Source organism: Vombatus ursinus, unplaced genomic scaffold (genome assembly GCF_900497805.2).
Source record: "Vombatus ursinus unplaced genomic scaffold, bare-nosed wombat genome assembly UNPS02014798.1, whole genome shotgun sequence".
In the NCBI taxonomy this organism is placed as follows: domain Eukaryota; kingdom Metazoa; phylum Chordata; class Mammalia; order Diprotodontia; family Vombatidae; genus Vombatus; species Vombatus ursinus.
In genome coordinates, this window is record NW_020954576.1 from 75,152,104 (window position 1) to 75,170,909 (window position 18,806).

An 18,806-nucleotide genomic window follows, 5' to 3' on the forward strand; every position below is an offset into this window, starting at 1 on the left:
TGGAACCACAGGTGAAAGTTAGGTGCATCAGGTGGACACCAAAGATGGAAAGCAGCCCTCACACCAGAGGTACTAGTCTTTCCTGTACACACCTTCCACCCCATAAACAATTTAGAGGACTTCCACTTCCAGCAGCCAAGATGGTAGAGTAAGAAGTAAGTTGCTCTCACTCTCCCTTATTGACTTCCAAAAGCCCAGAACATGTCACCCCAGGAAGAAACCCTGGAACAGCTGAACCAGCAGAAAGATGGAGTGCAGCAGTCTTATAGCTCAGGAAGCTTGGGAGATTAATGGGAAAGGCCCCTTTCACTCTGGAGGAAGAGAAGCAGCACAGAACAGGAGGTGTCTCAGCAAGCCAGCAGAAAACCCCACCTCAACAAACAAGGTGGAGATCCTGAACCCCAGGGTGGTGGAGCAGGCAAGCACCAATACCAGAACCCCCGAGTGTCTCAGTACAGGTAGGGAAACCTGTAGACACCAGCTCAGAAAACCACCATGTGCAACGACATTCTCCAGCACCTTAATCTCCCAGTACCTCAACAAAACTCTGGGAAGCACAACTCCAAGAGGTAAAGCTCCATGTTGACAGACATCCTCCAGCAGTGAAACATCCCTGTGCAAGGCCCAGGTGAGCAGGAGCCAAAGAAAGCAGTGCAAGGCCTGGGTAAGCAGGCTTCCCCCCAACCCCTACCCCCAAAGCTCCGGTGTTGCTGAGCCCAGCCCAACACAGGTAAGCTACCAGTACCCTACAACCTCCAACTGTCAGCACCTGAGGCCCCAGTGCACAAAGCCAGTGACCAGGCCCCAGGCTCCCAGCACAAGAAGCTTGGGTCAGTGCCCCCTGCTCTTCAGCAGGACAGCTCAATTTTCTTTTAAGTCAGGAAATAAGCAAACACCATGAACAAAAAGAAACAGACAATGACCATAGATTCTTATTATGGGGACAGGGAAGATCAAGGCAGATTCAAAAGAGGACAACATTGTCGATATACCCACAACTGAAATCTCAAAAGGGACTATGAGCTAGTCTCAAGCCAAAAAAGCCTTCTTGGAAGAGTTCAAGAAGGATTTTAAAAGTCAAATAAGAGAGGTAAAAGAAAAATTGGGAAAGGAAATGAGAGGCATGCAAGAGAGAGTCAATAGCTTGGAAAAGGAAGGATAAAAATCAACTGTAGAAACCAAGTCCTTAAAAAAAAAATACAATTGGCCAACTGGAAAAAAGTACACTGAAGAAAACAGCTCCTTAAAAAGCAGAATTGGAGGTACAAAAACTCACTGAGGAGAAGAACTCCCTAAGAAGGGCCAAATGGAAAAGGAGGTACAAAATCTAATAGAAGAAAACAATTCATTAAAAATTAGAATTGGGCAAGTGGAAGCTAATGACTCTACAGAGAGTGAGAATCAGTCAAACAGAAAGAAAAGAATGAAAAAATAAAAGAAAAAATAAAATACTTCATTGGTGAAACAACTGACCTGGAAAATAGATCCAGGAGAGACAATTTAAAAATTATTGGGCTACCTGAAAACCATGATTAAAAAAAGAGGCTGGACAGCATCTTTCAGGAAATCATCAAGGAAACTGCCCTGAGATCCTAGAACCAGAGGGTAAAATAGTCATTGAAAGAATCTACTGATCACCTCCTAAAAGAGATCCCAAATTGAAAATGCCAAGAAATATTGTAGCCAAATTCCAAAATTACCAGGTTAAAGAGAAAATACTGCAAGCAGCCAGGAAGAAACAATTCAAATATTGTGGAACCGCAGTAAGGATTACACAGGACCTTGCCGTTTCTACATTAAAAGACTGCAGGGCATGGAATATGACATTCTATAAGTCAAAGGAGCTTGGATTACAACCAAGGATCAACTTTCCAGCAAAACTCAGCATAATCTTTCAGAAGATGGCATTCAATGAAATAGGGGGCTTCCAGACCTTCCTGAGGGAAAAAAAAAAAAGACCAGAGCCCAACAGAAATTTGATCTTCAAATACAAGACTCAAGAGAGGCATAAAAAGGTAAACAGGATAGAAAAAAACTTGTTATTAATAAGGACAAACAGTTTACGTCCCTAGAAAGGAAGATGACACTTGTAACTCTTGAGAAATGTATTGTTATTATGCCATTTAAAGGGGGGTATACATAGACAAAGGGGGTAGGTATAAGTTGATTTTGATGTGATGATAAAAAAATCTAATTAAGTGGATTAAGTGGATCTGATTAAGGGATTGTACTGAGAGAAAAGGAAAGGAGGAGGCAGACAAGGGTAAATGAAAAGGCACAAAGGTTCACATGAAAAGGCACAAAAACCTATTACAGTAGAGGGAAAAAAGGAAGGGAAAGGAGCATTGTTTGAACCTTACTCTCATAAGATTTGGTTCAAAGAGGGAATAACATAATCAATTAAGTATAGAAATCTAACTTACCCTATAGGAAGTAGGAAGGAAAAGAGAAAAGAAAAGGGAGGAGGTAAATAAAAGGGAAGGAAGAAGTAGTCAGGGTACTACCATTTTAAGGGTAAAAGGGAAGAAAAGGGAGTGGGCTAATAGAAGGGAGGGTGAACTGAGGGAGTCAGTGGTCAAAAGCAGAACACTAGTGAGGAGGGAAAGGGAGAAAGGAGAAAGAAAAGCATAAATGGAGAGAAAATAGGATGAAGAGAAAGACAGATAGTAATCATAACTGTTAATGTGAATGGGATGAACTCTCCCATAAAATGGAAGTAAATAGCAGAGTGGATTAAAAACCATAATCCTACAATATGTTGTTTACAAGAAACACATTTGAAGCCAAGGGATACACACAGAGTAAAAGTAAAAGGCTGGAATAGAATATATTATATTATAAGCAAAAATAGACCTAATTAAAAGAGATAAGGAAGGAAACTACATCTTCCTAAAAGGTACCATAGACAATGAAGTAATATCATTACTAAACATATATGCATCAAGTGGTGTAGCATCCAAATTCTTAGAGAAGAAGTTAAGGGAGTTACAGGAAGAAATAAATAACAGGACTATACTAGTGGGGGACTTCAACCTCCCCCTTTCAAAACTAGATAATTCTAACCACAAAATAAACAAGAAAGAAAGTTAAGGAGATGTACAGAATTTTGGAAAGGTTAGATATGGTTGATCTCAGGAGAAAACTGAATTGTGATAGAAAGCAGTATACCTTTTTCTCAGCAGTACATGGCACCTACACAAAAACTGACCACATACTAGGGCATAAAAACCTCACAATTCAATGCAGAAAGGCAGAAATACTAAATGCATCCTTTTCAGATCATGATGCAATAAAAATTACATGTAATAAAGGGCCATGGAAAGATAGACTAAAAATTAATTGGAAACTAAATAATCCTTTAAAAAAAAGAGTGGATCAAACAACAAATCATAGAAACAATCAATAACTTCATCCAAAAGAATGACAATAATGAGGCAACATACCAAAACTTATAGGATGCAGCAAAAGCAGTCCTTAGGGGAAGTTTTATATCTCTAAATGCTCACATAAATAAAATAGAGAAAGAAGAGATCAGTGAATTGGGCATGCAACTAAAAAAAGCTAAAAAAAAGAACAAATTAAAAATCCCCAATTAAATACCAAATTAAAAATTCTGAAAATCAAAGGAGAAATTAATAAAATTGAAATTAAGAAAACTATTGAACTAATAAATAAAACTAAGAGCTGGTTTTATGAAAAAACCAATAAAATAGATAAACTTTTAGTTAATTTGATTTTTAAAAAAAGAAAGAAGAAAACCAAATTACCAGCTTCAAAAATGAAAAGGGGGAATTCACCACCAATTAAGAGGAAATTGAAACAATAATTAGGAGCTATTTTGCCCAACTATATGCCAATAAATTTGACAATCTTAGTGTAATGGGTGAATATTTACAAAAATATAAATTGCCCAGATTAATGGAAGAGACTAAAATACTTAAATAACTCCATTTCAGAAAAAGAAATTGAACAAGCCATGAACTTCCCAAAAAAAATCTCCAGGGCCAGATGGATTTACAAGTGAATACTATCAAACATTTAAAGAGCAACTAATTCCAATACTGTATAAACTGTTTTGAAAAATAGATGAAGAAGGAGTCCTATCAAATTATTTTTATGATACAAATATGGTGCTGATACCTTAACCAGGAAGAGTCAAAACAGAGAAAGAAAACTATAGACCAATTCCCCTAATGAATATAGATGCAAATTTTTTAAATAAAATGTTAGCAAAGAGATTACAACAACTTATCAGGCAGGATTTATGTCAGGAATGCAGGGCTGGTTCAATATTAGGAAAACTATCAGCATAATTGACCATATCAACAACAAAACTAACAGAAATCATAAGATTATCTCAATAGATGCAGAAAAAGCTTTTGACAAAATATAGCACCCATTCCTATTAAAAACACTAAAGAGCATGGGAATAAATAGAGTCTTCCTTAAAATGATAGATAGTATCTAAACCATCAGCAAGCATTATATGTAATGGAGATAAGCTAGAAGCATTTCCAGTAAGATTGGGGGTAAAACAAGGATGTCCATTATCACTACTGTTATTCAATATTATACTAGAAATGTTAGCTTATAAGCAATGAGGAGAAAAAAACATTGAAAGAATTAGAATAGGCAAAGAAGAAACAAAGCTCTCACTCTTCACAGATGATATGATGGTACACTTAGAGAATCCTAGAGAATCAAGTAAAAAATTACTTGAAATAATAAACAACTTTAGCAAAATTGCAGATTATAAAATAAACCCACATAGATCATTGGCATTCCAATATATTACTAACAAAGCCCAGCAGCAAGAGATAAAAAGAGAAATTCCATTTAAAGTTACTGTAGACATTATAAAATATGTAGGAGTCTACATGCCAAAACAAACTCAGGAACTACATGAACACAATTACAAAACACTTTTTGCACAAAGTCAGATCTAAATAATTGGAAAAATATCAGTTGCTTATGGGTAGGCTAAGCTAATATAATAAAAAAATGACAATTCTACCTAAATTAATTTACTTATTTAGTGCCATACCAATCAAACTACCAAAAATTATTTTATAGAGCTAGAAAAAAAATAACAAAATTTATCTGGAAGAACAAAAGGTCCAGAATATCAAGGGAACTACTGAAAAGAAATGCAAGGGAATGTGGCTAAGCTGTCCCAAATCTTAAATTGTGTTATAAAGCAGCAATCATTAAAACTACTTGGTACTGGCTAAGAAATAGAGTGGTGGATCAGGTGGAATAGGCTAGGTATGCAATACATAATAGTCAATGACTATACTGACCTACTAGTTGATAAATCCAAAGACTCCAGCTTCTGGGATAAGAACTCACTATTTAATGAAAACTGCTGGGAAAACTGGAAAATAATATGGCAGAAACTAGGCACAGACCAACATCTTACACCCTATGCCAAGATAAAATCAAAATGGGTACATGATTTAGATATAAAGACAGATACTATAAGCAAATTGAGAGAGCAAGGAACAGTTTACCTATCAAATCTATGGAGAAGGGAAGAATTTATGGCCAAACAAGAGATAGAGAACATTATGAAAGGCAAAATGGATGACTTTGATTACATTAAATTCAAAACCTTTTGCACAGACAAAGCCAATGCAACCAAGATTAGAAGGGAAGCAGAAAGCTAAGAAACAATTTTTACAACCAATGTCTCTGATAAAGGCTTCATTTCTAAAATGTATAGAGAACTGAGTCAAATTTATAAAAATACAAGTCATTCCCCAATTGATAAATGGCCAAAGGACATGAACAGGCAGTTTTCAGAGGAAGAAATTAAAGCTATCTATAGTCATGTGAAAAAAAATGCTCTAAATCACTATTGATTAGAGAAATGCAAATCAAAACAACTCTGAGGTACCACATCACACCTATCAGATTGGCTAACAAGACAAAACAGGAAAATGATAAATGTTGGAAAAGATGTGGGAAAATTGGAACACTAATGCATTGTTGGTGGAGTTGTGAACTGATCTAACCATTCTAGAGAGCAATTTGGAACTATGCCCAAAGGGCTATAAAACTGTGCCTACTCTTTGACCCAGCAATACCACTTCTAGGTCCATATCCCAAAGAGATAATAAGAATGTGAAAAGGACCCACATGTACAAAAATATTTATAGCAGCTTTTTTTGTGGTGGCCAAGAATTGGAAATTCAGAGGTTGTCCATCAATTGGGGAATGGCTGAACAAGCTGTGGTATATGAATGCAATGGAATTCTATTGTGCTATAAGAAATGATGAGCAGGCAGCCTTCAGAAAAACCTGGAAAGACTTAAATGAACTGATACTGAGTGAAATGAGCAGAACTAAAAGAACATTGTACACAGTAACAGTCACATTGTGCGATGACTGACTTTGATAGACTTAGCTCTTCTCAGCAAAGCAAGGACCTCAGACAACTCCAGAAGACTCACAATGGAAAGAACTATCCACATCCAGAGAAAGAACTATGGAATCTGAATGCAGATGGAAGCATACTATTTGCTCTCCTTTTCTTTTGTTGTTTTGTTTTAATTCTTCTTTCTTGTGTTTCCTCCCATTGGTTCTAATTCTTTATATCATGACTAAAGTGAAAATATGCTTAATATTAATGTATAAGTTGATCCTATATCAGATTGCACACTGTCTTAGGGAGGAGGGAGGAGAGGAGAGGGAGAGAATTTAAACTCAAAATCTTGTGGAAGTGAATGTTGAAAGCTAAAAATTAATAAATAAATTGTTTAAAAAAATTAGAGAATCAGGGAAACCTTTCATAACTATCAATGAAGGAAGAGTTATTGACCAGGCAAAGGATAGAAAGGCTCACAGAACGTAATATAGACAATTTTGATAATATAAAATTTAAAAACTTTGTACAAACTAAAGCAGCATATTTTTAATTAGTGGGGGAATAATTAGCTGGGGAAAAATATTTTCAGCAAATTTCTCTTTCAAAGATCTGATATCCAAAATATAAGGATATTGATACAAATATTTAAGAACCACCATTACCCAAAAGGTAAATCTTCAAAGGATATGAAAAGGTAGTTCTCAAAAGAAGAAAAACAGGCTATCAGCAACCAAATAAAAATATTCCAAATCAATAATAAGAGATGTGCAAAGCAGAAGAGCTCTGAAGTTCTATTCATTCTCATCAGATTATCAAAAACAGAGAGGCACATTAATGAACTGTTAGTAGAACTGTAAGTTTTTCTTGAAAGCAGTTTGGAGCTATATCCAAAAAGTCACTGAATTGTGCATGCAGTATTTTGACCCAAAAAAAGAACTTCTAGTCTTATTCCTCAAAGAGATAAATCAAAAAGGGAAAGAACATAAGTACAAAAATACTTATAGCAACACTTTTTGTTTTAGCAAACAACAAGAAACAAAGTGAGTGCCCATCAATTAAGAAATGGTTGAACAAATTATGTGTGGTATATGAATACAAGAATTGATGAAAGGGATGATTCAGAGAACCTAGACAGACTTATATGAACTAAAGCAGAATAAAATGACCAGAACCAGGAGAAAAAATTATACAATAATTATAAATACTTATTGAAGAAAATAATGTCATAAAAGTTGAACAAACTTAGTTAAGAAGAATCATAATCTCATACCTCCTCTAAGGAAACAAACATAGTTAAACAGACTCTATAGGTAAACTAAGCCAGGCTGAGATTAAATGCTGAGTTTCCAAAATCATACACTTACAAAACTACAAGGCTACATTTTAAAGAAATCATAATGGGCTAATTGAGAGGAAGAGCTTCATGTCATGAAGACTCAGTGTCAGGGAAATTTTTCACAAATAAAGTCTTTTGGGGAGGTTTTAAAAATGCCTTCCAAATGACCTGGTTTGGTTACAAGAAAGATTTCTTTTAGCCCAAGAGTGAAATGATCTTGTTCACATGGTCCTTTTCTACTATTTATGGAAGTTACTGAAATTATTAATAAAATCATAATAATAAGGTAGCATACTCTCCCCCTTAGGTTCAGAGTAGAGATTTTTTATCTCTAACCAGGTTAAATTATGTGTATTTCTCTCTTCTTCCATTATTTCTTAAAAAAAAAAAAAAGAAAGCAAAGCCCAAGTTATAGGTAGTAGAGATTCTCACTTTCATATGCAAACCTTTTCTGTGCATAAGAAAATGTTTATTTTTTGTTGCAATGTGTCAAGTTCACAATAAAAAGAAAAAAAATTAAAAAACCAGAGGTTCTTCAATTTAGAACTGAAAGGGGAGACCTTAGAGATCATCTAGTCAATGTGCTTATTTATTTGCAATAAATATTAGATGTTCATATTAAAATTTAAGGAAAGGGTTTAACAGATTGTAAATTTTCTTTTTACTTTAGTGCACCAAACACAGAAATGTTCTGTTTCACTGAAGGTGTTCATAACATAAAACCCATAATTAAAGATAAGGTAAGTTGACTTTAACTAAGATTTTTAAAATCTTGAGAAACCATTTTTACTTGTTAAATCTTACAATGTCTTCTTTCTGAATAACTACAGTTTTTCAATGTTAGCTATAGACTGCATTTTGGCTATAAAGAAATGAGACTGTTTGTAATGTAAAACATTGCTTGCATTACTTTATAGTCATATGCTAAGAATTTAAAATTTTATTTATGAGACTGTATTACTTGTACTTTAATAATTTAGTTACTTTGAGTATTTTTAAATTGGGCAAAAATTAATAAGCTCTCATGCTTGCAGCACAGCCAATTTTATTGATATACAAAGACTGAATTGTGTTTTGTGGGGTTTTTTGCTGCCTTGGCACTATGATAGTAGTGATACGTAGTAGTAGAACTGTATGATAGTATAGTATGATAGTAGTAGAACTATAAAGAAGGCTTAGCCCTGCGGCTGAATCATTCAATATGTCATGTTCTCCCCTCTTTGAATGTGAACTCCTTGAGTGCGAAGGCTGTCTTTTCTATTTGTATCTCCAACACTTAGCGCATTTCTTGGCCCCTATTAAGTCCTGAAATACTCTTTTATTCATTCATTGGTGGGTGATAATGGGAATCTCCCTTGTTTTCCTGCTATAGACTCCAAAACACTTAGGTGAAAGGGAAAAAGGAAAAACAACTTCTTAGCACATAATCCTGTTTGCAATTTCTCTTTTTCCTTTCTTTTATGCATTCCTTTGACCTGTTTTTGCTTTGATGCTCTGCTCACAAATACAGTACAAGGAAGAGCAGCCACTACAACATATATCTAATTTCAGGTACCCAACCACTTGTGCCTAAGCTTTGAGAATTTTTTCCCATCTGCAGTTAGCAATCTTTATTTTCAGTACGTGGGTGACTAAAAAATAAACAAGATAGGTGCAGTATAGTTTTCTTTCTGTTTCTTTAATATTTAGATAATAGGGATGACGGATTTTGAATTTTTCTTCTTTTTTGATTCCAACACTGGTGATTCATTCAATGTCTAAGGAACTATTGTCAAAGATTAAAAGAATTCTTAATTTTTATTATCGCTCCCTCTGTTACCTATGGTCCTCCTCACCCCCTAACTTCCAGCTTGTCTATTGAAGACAATGTAGTACTATAGGAATGCTTTTATTTGTTCATTTGTGAATTTTTTTCGTATCAAATACATATTAGATCCTGTATCCTTGGATAGGATGTTCATCCTTCTAGTGAACACACACACACACTCACTTCCAAAGAGCTAACTTTGACAAGAAAATGTATTTAACATCATGAGAGAATAGTAGGTAGGACTATCTTGCCGTGCCCCTTGACAATAGACAAAATCAGGATAATGGAAATGAAAGCCTAATGGTTCATTAGAAGTCTCTTAGATCCTCCCTCTCACCCCCCAAACCACTCAGGGAAATTTTGCCCCGATCTTAATACTGGAAAAAGACTGATTTTGGTAGGCTTATCCTCCACCACTTTAGACTTGTATGGAAGAGAAATCAAGAAGCCACAAAAAACTAAGAGAGCAAAGAAGGGAACAGCCATGTAAAGTCACAAAAGCTAAAGCCACTAGAGGGGAATTCACAATGGAAGTAGGAAAGAGGCTTGCATTGATGCTGTTGCCAGAACCACAAAGCATATCTCTTAGCAGATATTGTTTTGCTGATATCCATTGAAAGGGCAAGATCAAGGTGGTGATTCTCCATTTTCCTTCTCTCCTTTCCTTCCCTCTTTTTTTGAAAAGCTGTGTGCTTGATGATCCCATCTCTTTCTTAAAAGTATGTTTAACTTTCAGGGGGCAGTCAGGAGGACCTTAGTTCAAATCCGACCTCAGACCAAACACTTGATACTAGTTGTGTGACCCTGAGCAAGTCACTTAACCCCAATTGCCTAAAAAAAAAAAAGAAAAAAAAGTATGTTTAACTTTCTGCTTACTTGTTCTCAAGCAAGCAATTGTGTTCGTTGCAGTTGGCCACTAATTACTCACTGATAACGTGTCATTGTTCAGATGCTGACAGAGAAAGGCAACTGGTGAGTGCCTGGATGGAGAAAGACAGATTTAAAGCTACTTTTGGCCAGAACGCTATCTCTGGCTAGAGTCTCAGAGCAATTGGAGAAAATTATTAATTCATTTTAAACTTCCCAAGGCAGAGAGAGATTACTTAGACTGGGATCCCTAAGCATTGGGTGAAAAGCAGTGGATAGAGTAGCCTGACAAGCCAAGATGGAGTTGAAATGGGGCCCTCACCATTTTCCTCTCATTATTTCCAGTGGAAAAAGAAAGTCGCTACTGAGAGAGGGAGATTTCCCTGAATGAATGACCCAAAGGGAGGAGTATATCAGACCACATAATGGTGGGAATGAGTAAGACTAACTGACAGCCCCACCATCCTGTTGAGGAGTAGATGCTAGGGGTACTGGAACCCCAAAATCACTACATGCAGGTCCCGCCCAAAAGAATTCAACCCAAATCTTCTTTCAGCTGAAGACAAGGTTTATAAAAGATGAGCCAGGCAGGCCAGACCCTTAGACAAGCAGTCATGAGGAAGTATCAGCCCGTAAATGGTGGCCAGGATGGATCTTATATATAGAAAGACTATGGGAGAGATCTGGGAGTGGGCAAGTAGTTTTGGGGTGACTGGGGGGGCTGGGAGAAGGGGCTTCTTGATGGGAGTGGCCCGTACTGGAGGAGGAATTTAGGGAGGATCTTGAAGATGGGGTGACTGGTGTGGGTCCTGGGAGTATCCCAATGGGAGTGTCTGAAAGGTTGAATGGAGTCATCAGGAATAGACAGTGAAGGGGTAGGCTTTATTAGGGTAACAGAGAACTGGAATATAGGGCCTAGAAGATAAGGAAGAGGTTGAATGGGGTCTGGATAAGATCCAGGATGGGAAATATAACCTAAGGCTATAGACAATAGGGGACTGGGCTTAATTAGGGTATCAAAGAACCAGTTGATAGAAATAATAATCAGGAGACTGCTAGACTTCCTTGACCAGGTAAGTGAGTTCAAGGAAATTTTAAGGGTTTTGGGGGACCCGTAGACAAACGAGACCCAAATTTTTCTTTAGGGTGAGGGGCATAGATCTCAGCTTGGCCCATACCCAATCAGTCCTGCTTACCAGCATGACACCACTTCACCACCATGACACCATTAGAAGTATATCCTAGAATTCAAATGCTTTGTTTATTTTTCTAATAAAATACATATTTCTTAAAATACATTTTGTTTGGTTTTGTTCTAATGGGTCATTTGGCAGTATTGAAAACTTTATACACATGCTTCCCTTGCTTCTTCTCTTTGATTCCGGGGCAGCCTCTTAGTTTTTTGGGCTGGAATCAGGAAGGTTTACTTGGAATCATACAATATTGAAGCTAATAGGGTCTTTAGAGGTCACTTAACTCAACCCCCTCATTTGACAAATGGAGAAATAGAACTTCAAAGGGGACTTGTCTCAGGTCACTTGGCTTATTAAATGTAGCAAAAAGAGCTAGATTCCAAGGAGACTGGAATTTCCCTTCTTCCTTTTACTTTTTAAGATTCTCTTCTCGTTTTTCCCATTTCTTTCCAGTTCCTTCACATCTTTCTTCCACAGTGTTATATGGAAAAGAGGACCATAGTGAACATCAAACTATTTTGTATTTATTATTGATGAAGAGATTACTTTTCTTGTCAGTGACTAAAGAATCTCTATAAATGCTATAATGCTATAATTTCTAAATTTCTTGATTACATTTTGGAATTTGTCTATTTGTTTTGGTCATCTTGAATAATTAGTTTTTCTATTACTTAAATTATTCATCCAGAAAATAGGGATTAAGATTATATTCCTAATATTGTTTTTATTTTAAAATTAGCTCAGAGCTTCATTTCCATCTCTCCTTCATTTCTTGGTAGCCACCAGAAGCTGAGGAACGCTATTTATTTGTGGATCGTGCTAGTGATTGCTTTCTGTGGTATTTCCTATCAAGGTAAAAACTTTTAAAAATCTTTGTAGGTAACATTTATATAGCACTTTGAAGTTTGCAAAGTATTTTACATACATTATCTCACCTGATCTCATTAATACTTCTATGTGTTCAAGTTCAATTTTTTTTATGTTTCATATGTGGATCATTCATTTTGTGTTCCCTAAACTAGCTTCCCATCCCTGCTGTGATCAGTGAAATATGAAATAACCATGGAAACCAAAGTTCAAGGTTCTGAGTATGTCACTTGATTAAGAAATACCTGTCAATTGCATAACAAATTGGGGTCAGGCCTCCTTGGCTTGGCACTGGACCCAAAATACAGGAGGAGGCAGATTTTTATGCATTAAAAGAAAACAATTAACAGGATATAACCAGGATACAAGATTAGGTCATCTGATTTCTAATTGGAGGAAAGATTAGGGGCTTTCTGAGTAGGGAGGGAAAAGTAACTGATTGGCTAGTATGAGGCCAGTTTTCAGATAAGACGTAAAAGTTGCTTGAGATGTATAATGGTGAGAAAACTCCTTGCATTAATCTTTGGATCTGACTGGGTTTCTGGTCAGCATAACCTAGGTCCTTAGTTAAGGGTCTCTAAGCAGCAGATAGAGGTGGTCCAGCTTCCCAGCCATGCAGGTCTAGGTTCAAACAATGCAATAAAGTTTTCTCTCAATTCCCATAATTGAATAAAGTTTTCTTACAAGACAGAAATAGGAAAGGGAACCAAGATAGATCCAGAATTGAGTCACAAGAAGGAGTCAATGTGGTTCTCCCAGTTTCTACAATTATCTCAATCCCCCTCATACTTTTGATTCATGAGAGGAGGGGCCAACCCACTCCCCCCATAGATCACTTATCTATAAGTCAAATTTATAAGGTTTTTAATGTGCTCATGCTCACCATCAACATTATGTACCAAGAAAAGACCACTGTAAAAAGACCTGAGTTCAAATCTGGCCTCAGACACTTGACACTTACTAGCTGTGTGACCCTGTGCAAGTCACTTAATTCCATTGACTAGCCAAAAAAAAAAAGAACAAAAGAACAAAAGAAAAGAGAATAAAGAAAAAAAGAAAAAGAAAAACTGAAAAAAGAGAAAACAAAAACCAAGAAAAGACCACTGGAAAGCATCCTTTTGCATAGCTACAATATAGCTACAACATAGTACAACAGCTAACACAGAGTCCAAGAACAATAATGATAACATACAAACCTTGTTAAATAGATTGTACAGGTAAAGTAAGTCTGGCTACAAATCAAACTACTTAGAGGGCTCACAATGGACTCTTTTTGAGAGGGGAGACATGTCACCAAGGTAACCAAGAAATCTCAGGAAACATAAACACCAAGAAACAAAAGATTAAAGCATACAATGGTGATCATCAATATTAAATAAGATGAAGTCTCTTTGTATCCTATGTCCCACTGTCCCAATGTCCATTTAATCAGCACATTTTTTTCTTGAGTCCCAGATGTTTCATGTAGTTGTCTGGTCCCTGGAAATACCTTTTCTTGGACTTTCTGGAATAGGCCTCATTTTCAGGACTGCTCTGAAGGGGGCTCCTTCTAAGTTACATGTAGATATTCCTAGATAATTCTCCTAACATCTTCAATAACAAGACTTAATACATTTTAGCACAATCTCTTAGATTTGGTTTTCCAGTAACTAGTTCATGTGGTAAAACCAGTTTGAGCCTTATGGTTCTGATCCTTTTAACAACAGAACTATAAGAACATCAAACTAGGAACCCATAATTGATGTGAAGCTTTAGGGAATTTCAGTTTTTATATATATTACTCGCTGTTTCTGTCTTTAGCTAAATTATGTACTTGATATAACAATCGTTTTTTTAAAAATTCATGATGGTCTAACTTGTTAAATGAACCCTTTTCTATCTTTCAGAATTATCAGACAAATACTTTAAAATGGGGAAATAATTTCACTTTCTTTACAATTATCAGTACAATTTTACATATAAAATCCTTAATCCAGTTTTGAGAATTTATTACCAAAACATTCTCAAAGCCTACATTTCTATTTAGAAACATTTGGAAGCCAATTGTATACATATATATCTATCCTAAAAATAGCACAGAATAAATATATATCCTAGGTATATACATATGTATATACCCTAATCCTGTTACTTTCTCAAAATTTACTATTCCATTTAATTAGGAAACTTTTACATTATATCTTTTTCTAATTCCTCCCTGAGGAGGGCATCATCCCTGTATTATAAGCTAAACACAAATACAGATTAAAATTGTAAGAGTTTCACATTTGCATCCTATTATAGTAACTCAGAGATGTTCCAATATGAATCTATTAATTAACAGATCTAGTAACATACTTACAAAACTTCTACTGCTCACCTTGCCTGATTATAGAAATTTGCTATGAAAGTAAAGGGAGGAACATAGTTATAACACCATCAAGACTCTTCCCCTTGAGGATATAGACAGACCCCACGTAAACCATAACAAGGAGAAAACTGCCTTAACTCTGTTTGATTCCAGGCACTAGTCATATCTGACAGCCAATCATGTAGTAAGGCCAGGCTTATGATTAACTAGGTGGGGAAATTTCCCATTCAGAAAGGAAATAACACAATAGAGAAACTGAGTCAAGAGGATCCCATCTTAGGCCATGAAAAGGTTGTCCCCTTAACTTTACCTGAGGACAGACATCCACCTGTAGAAGTTCTCAGACTGCAGCACATGCCATTTTCTCTTATTGGCTTCATGATAATTCAGACAACCATCCTTGTAATCAAAACAATATTAGAGTTTTTACCAATAGCAAAATTTCACTAGTCACCTATTAGGGTTTGAATATTATTATTTCTGATGTTTTCCTAACAGTAACATGTCATTTATTCTTTTTGGTCAGTCATTTCAGTCGTGTCTGAATCTTCGTGACTCCATTTGGGGTTTTCTTGGCAAGAATACTGGAGTGATTTGCCATTTCCTTCTCCAGCTCATTTTACAGATGAAGAAACTGAGGCAAACAGGGTTAAGTGACTTGCCCAGGGTCACACAGCTAGGAAGTGTCTAAAGCCAGATTTGAACCCAGTAAGATAGTCTTCCTGAATCCAGGGCTGGCACATTTAACCCTTACTTATAAATTAAAACTAACTACATCTGGTAGTTTCAGACATATAGCAAAGATGTGATTGTTGACTCATATTAATGTATTAAAGTGACATCTTTAAAACACCCTATACATTTTCATAATTTTCATAAGTGAGAGCCAACATTTCTCAAATGAAAAATCACCCTTTTATATAGTAAACTTGTAAATCCTGCCCCACCCCACTATTGACAAGTGTTCAGAGAAAGGATCCTATTTTCTTAGTTCTGAGTTCTTAAACTTCAGTATTTTAGAATTTTACAACATGCAGTCAGTAGGCCCGATAAGATCTTATGAGCCTGCCTGAATATAATACCTTCACAAGCATCCTGAGTCCCACTAATTCACTAGAAGTTTTTGATGGAGACCTTGTCTCCTGGCTGTAAATCATAGAGGGAAAAGTCCAAAGGTCCAGCCTGGGCTGCTGCTGCTCCTAGGTCATGCCTAATTTGTAATTCCTGTATATAGGAAGCAACAGAGGTATTTCCTCCTAGTAATGATGCATATACTAGGGGAAAAGGTTTCTCTTGGATGGGGTGGGAGGAGCTGTCCAAAAGACATTTCAAAAGCAGATATATGTAATTTCCCCCTTGGGCCTGCTGCACAAATAGAACAATGCTAGGAGGAGAACATCAGGCCATTTTATATGAATCTCAATGCCCAACTTGCCAATTGTTATTTTAAACTCCTTATTCATTCTCTCAACTTGGCCTGAGATTGAGGATGGTAAGGTGTGTGGAATTATGGAGTCACTCCTAGAAAAGAGTAGATTTGGGATAGGATAGAATGGGTCTACTACAGGACTGAGTGCTTCTATCAGAGTCAGTTCAGGTCGGTGGGCCAAAGTGAGAGACAATCTCCTTCAGGAATATTTTAGCAACAAATCTACCTGTGGTCTTTACACACCAAATGAACCAGGTGAATGATAACAAGACATACCTTACACTGTCCAGCCTTGGGCATACAAATGAAATCAATTTGTAAATGCTCAAAGTGTGTATAAGCTGAGGGATGCCCACCATAGGCTTGGGTGTGGAAGACATGTTGGTTATAAGCCTGGCAAGTAGTCAAAAAGGCCCATATACGGGCAGCTATGTTGGTGAAACCTGGGGCAATCCAAATCTTCCTGATGGAATCCATAATTCCTTGAGTTCCAAAGTGTCCCTTCCTGTGAACAAATAGACATACCTCATGATAGAAACTCCAGGGAAGGAATGGTTTGTCCTCCAAAGACACCCGGACCCTTAAAACCTATTTTGCTTTATACAATTGTTTCCACTTTTCCACTTCAGAGTTATCATAGGAAAGAGAGAAGTTCTTATCACCAGAAGACAGCATGCTTGCTTGACAGAGACATTAGCATGGTCAGTCCCTCCTATGGGGACAGGGAACAGCAGCCAGGGCAGTGGGAAATTCCAGGGCAGACAAAACATGTTTGATGAATCCCACATCTGCAATGACCTTACCAGCAGATATTAAAAATTCCCTCTGTAGCTAGCACGGCAGACATCAAATGCATATGTTGAGTCTGTATAGATTAGGGCCCTTTTTCCTTTGGCCAGATGATACACCTGGTTACATAAGGGCCATGAGCTGAGCAGCCTGAGCCCTGAGATTAGAAGGCATATGAGCTGCCCTGAAGATATCATACTCAGAAACTATATCAGCACCAGTATGGTGGGGGCCATCTCTCGTTACAGATGACCCATCCATGTAGAAAATAAAGCCAGAGTTCTCCAGAGGAGTATCAGAAAGATCATTACAGGGCTTTTCAGTCTTGTCTGCTACAGAGGCATAGTTATGTAATGACTCTCCAGAGACTGGTCAATCAGGCAGCAATATGGCAGGGTGGCAGACTGCACAGCACTTGAGAGTGGTGTTTTCATTACTCAGCAAAGTCACTTCGTATTTCGTGAGTCTCTGATCTAAGAAGGCCTGAGTCTGCTGATAGAGTAAGAGTGACTCAACTTCATGATGGCATTGCTTTATCAAAGGGGAGCCCCAAACCAAATCACAAGCCTTCTCCACCAAAAGGGCAGTGGCAGCTATGGCTGAGCTATGGCTCAGCATCAAACTGAGCATAATAATAAGTTATTGGGCTCAGAGTGTGACCTAATGCTTGAGTTAGGACACCAGAAACTACCCCCCTACCCCTGCTCACATATAAAAAGAGTGAAGGACCTATTGGGAGTCCCAATACAGGTATAGATAACATGGCCTTTTTGAATTCCCAACAGAGTTAAGAGATGTTGATCTAGCTGCAAAGGTTTTTGGAGCACAGTTTTTAGAGCAACAAGAGTAATGTCACTGAACAAAATTATCCATTGTCTGTAGTATCCAGCTGCTCCAAAGATGGCCCTCAGCTGCCACTTAGTGGAGGGTACAGAGAGTTGTTGGATAGCCTGAATGCATTTAGGAGAAACGGAATGCGACCTAGCAGCCAGGATAAATCTCAAATCTTCCACCTGTGAGAGGTAGCATTGGACTTTAGATTTAGAGACTTTCTGGCCTCTTTGGTGAAGCTCCAGTAATAGGTGATGGTTATCTTCCTGGCAAATCTCAGCATCTAGCACAGCTAGTTGTCTAAGAAGAACCACATTGCTTACAATCATGACTATCAGTTTCTTGAAGAGAGAAGACGCTTGTAGCCTCCCTCTCTTCTTTGGGAAACTCAAGCTTAGTCAAGACGGGGGGGTGAGTAAGATGGAGGGACAGAAAGCAGAAGAGAGGGAGGAGGTGAAAAAAGAGCTACAGCTAGTGGAGAATGCTCAAGAATAAAGGAGAGGTAGCCAAAAAAGGTGCACTGGGGTAGAAAAGGATACAGGAATGGGAAAGAAACTGTCAAGGCAGGATAGAAAGATGGGGACAAGAGCAAAGGAGTAGAAGGGGACCAAGGAACTGAAGATGAAAGAATTAAGGCAGGGTGGAAAGTCAGGGGTGAGGACAAAGGAGTAAGAAAAGGTAAAGAAGTGGGAGAGGAAGAAGATAAAACAGGGTAGAGCTATGGGAAGGCCAGAGAAGGAGAGGACACCTCAGACGGTATTAGTCAGATGCCATCAGATGACTTAAATTTAGTTAAAGGATCAGTTAATTTGCTCCACAGATATCAGTATTCTAGCTAATTTGGATTTTTATCCGCTATGACTAACCTTAAATCTTTCAGCATATGATAGATAGGCAAAGCCACTGAATTGAGGCCAAAATAATTCATTGGCTGAATTTTCCCCACTGCAAACTAGATATCATAAAA

At 37.2% G+C, this 18,806-nt stretch overlaps 1 protein-coding gene across 1 annotated transcript in view; it reads left to right on the forward strand.

Annotated features, from left to right (window-relative positions):
- Positions 1-247: 247 nt before the first annotated feature.
- LOC114049469 (cation channel sperm-associated protein subunit epsilon-like) overlaps positions 248-18,806 on the forward strand; it is a 148,827-nt gene continuing 130,268 nt past the window's right edge. The window contains exon 1 of the mRNA XM_027870709.1: positions 248-458. Coding sequence (XP_027726510.1) covers positions 248-458 — 211 coding nt within the window. The remainder of the gene's footprint in view (positions 459-18,806) is intronic.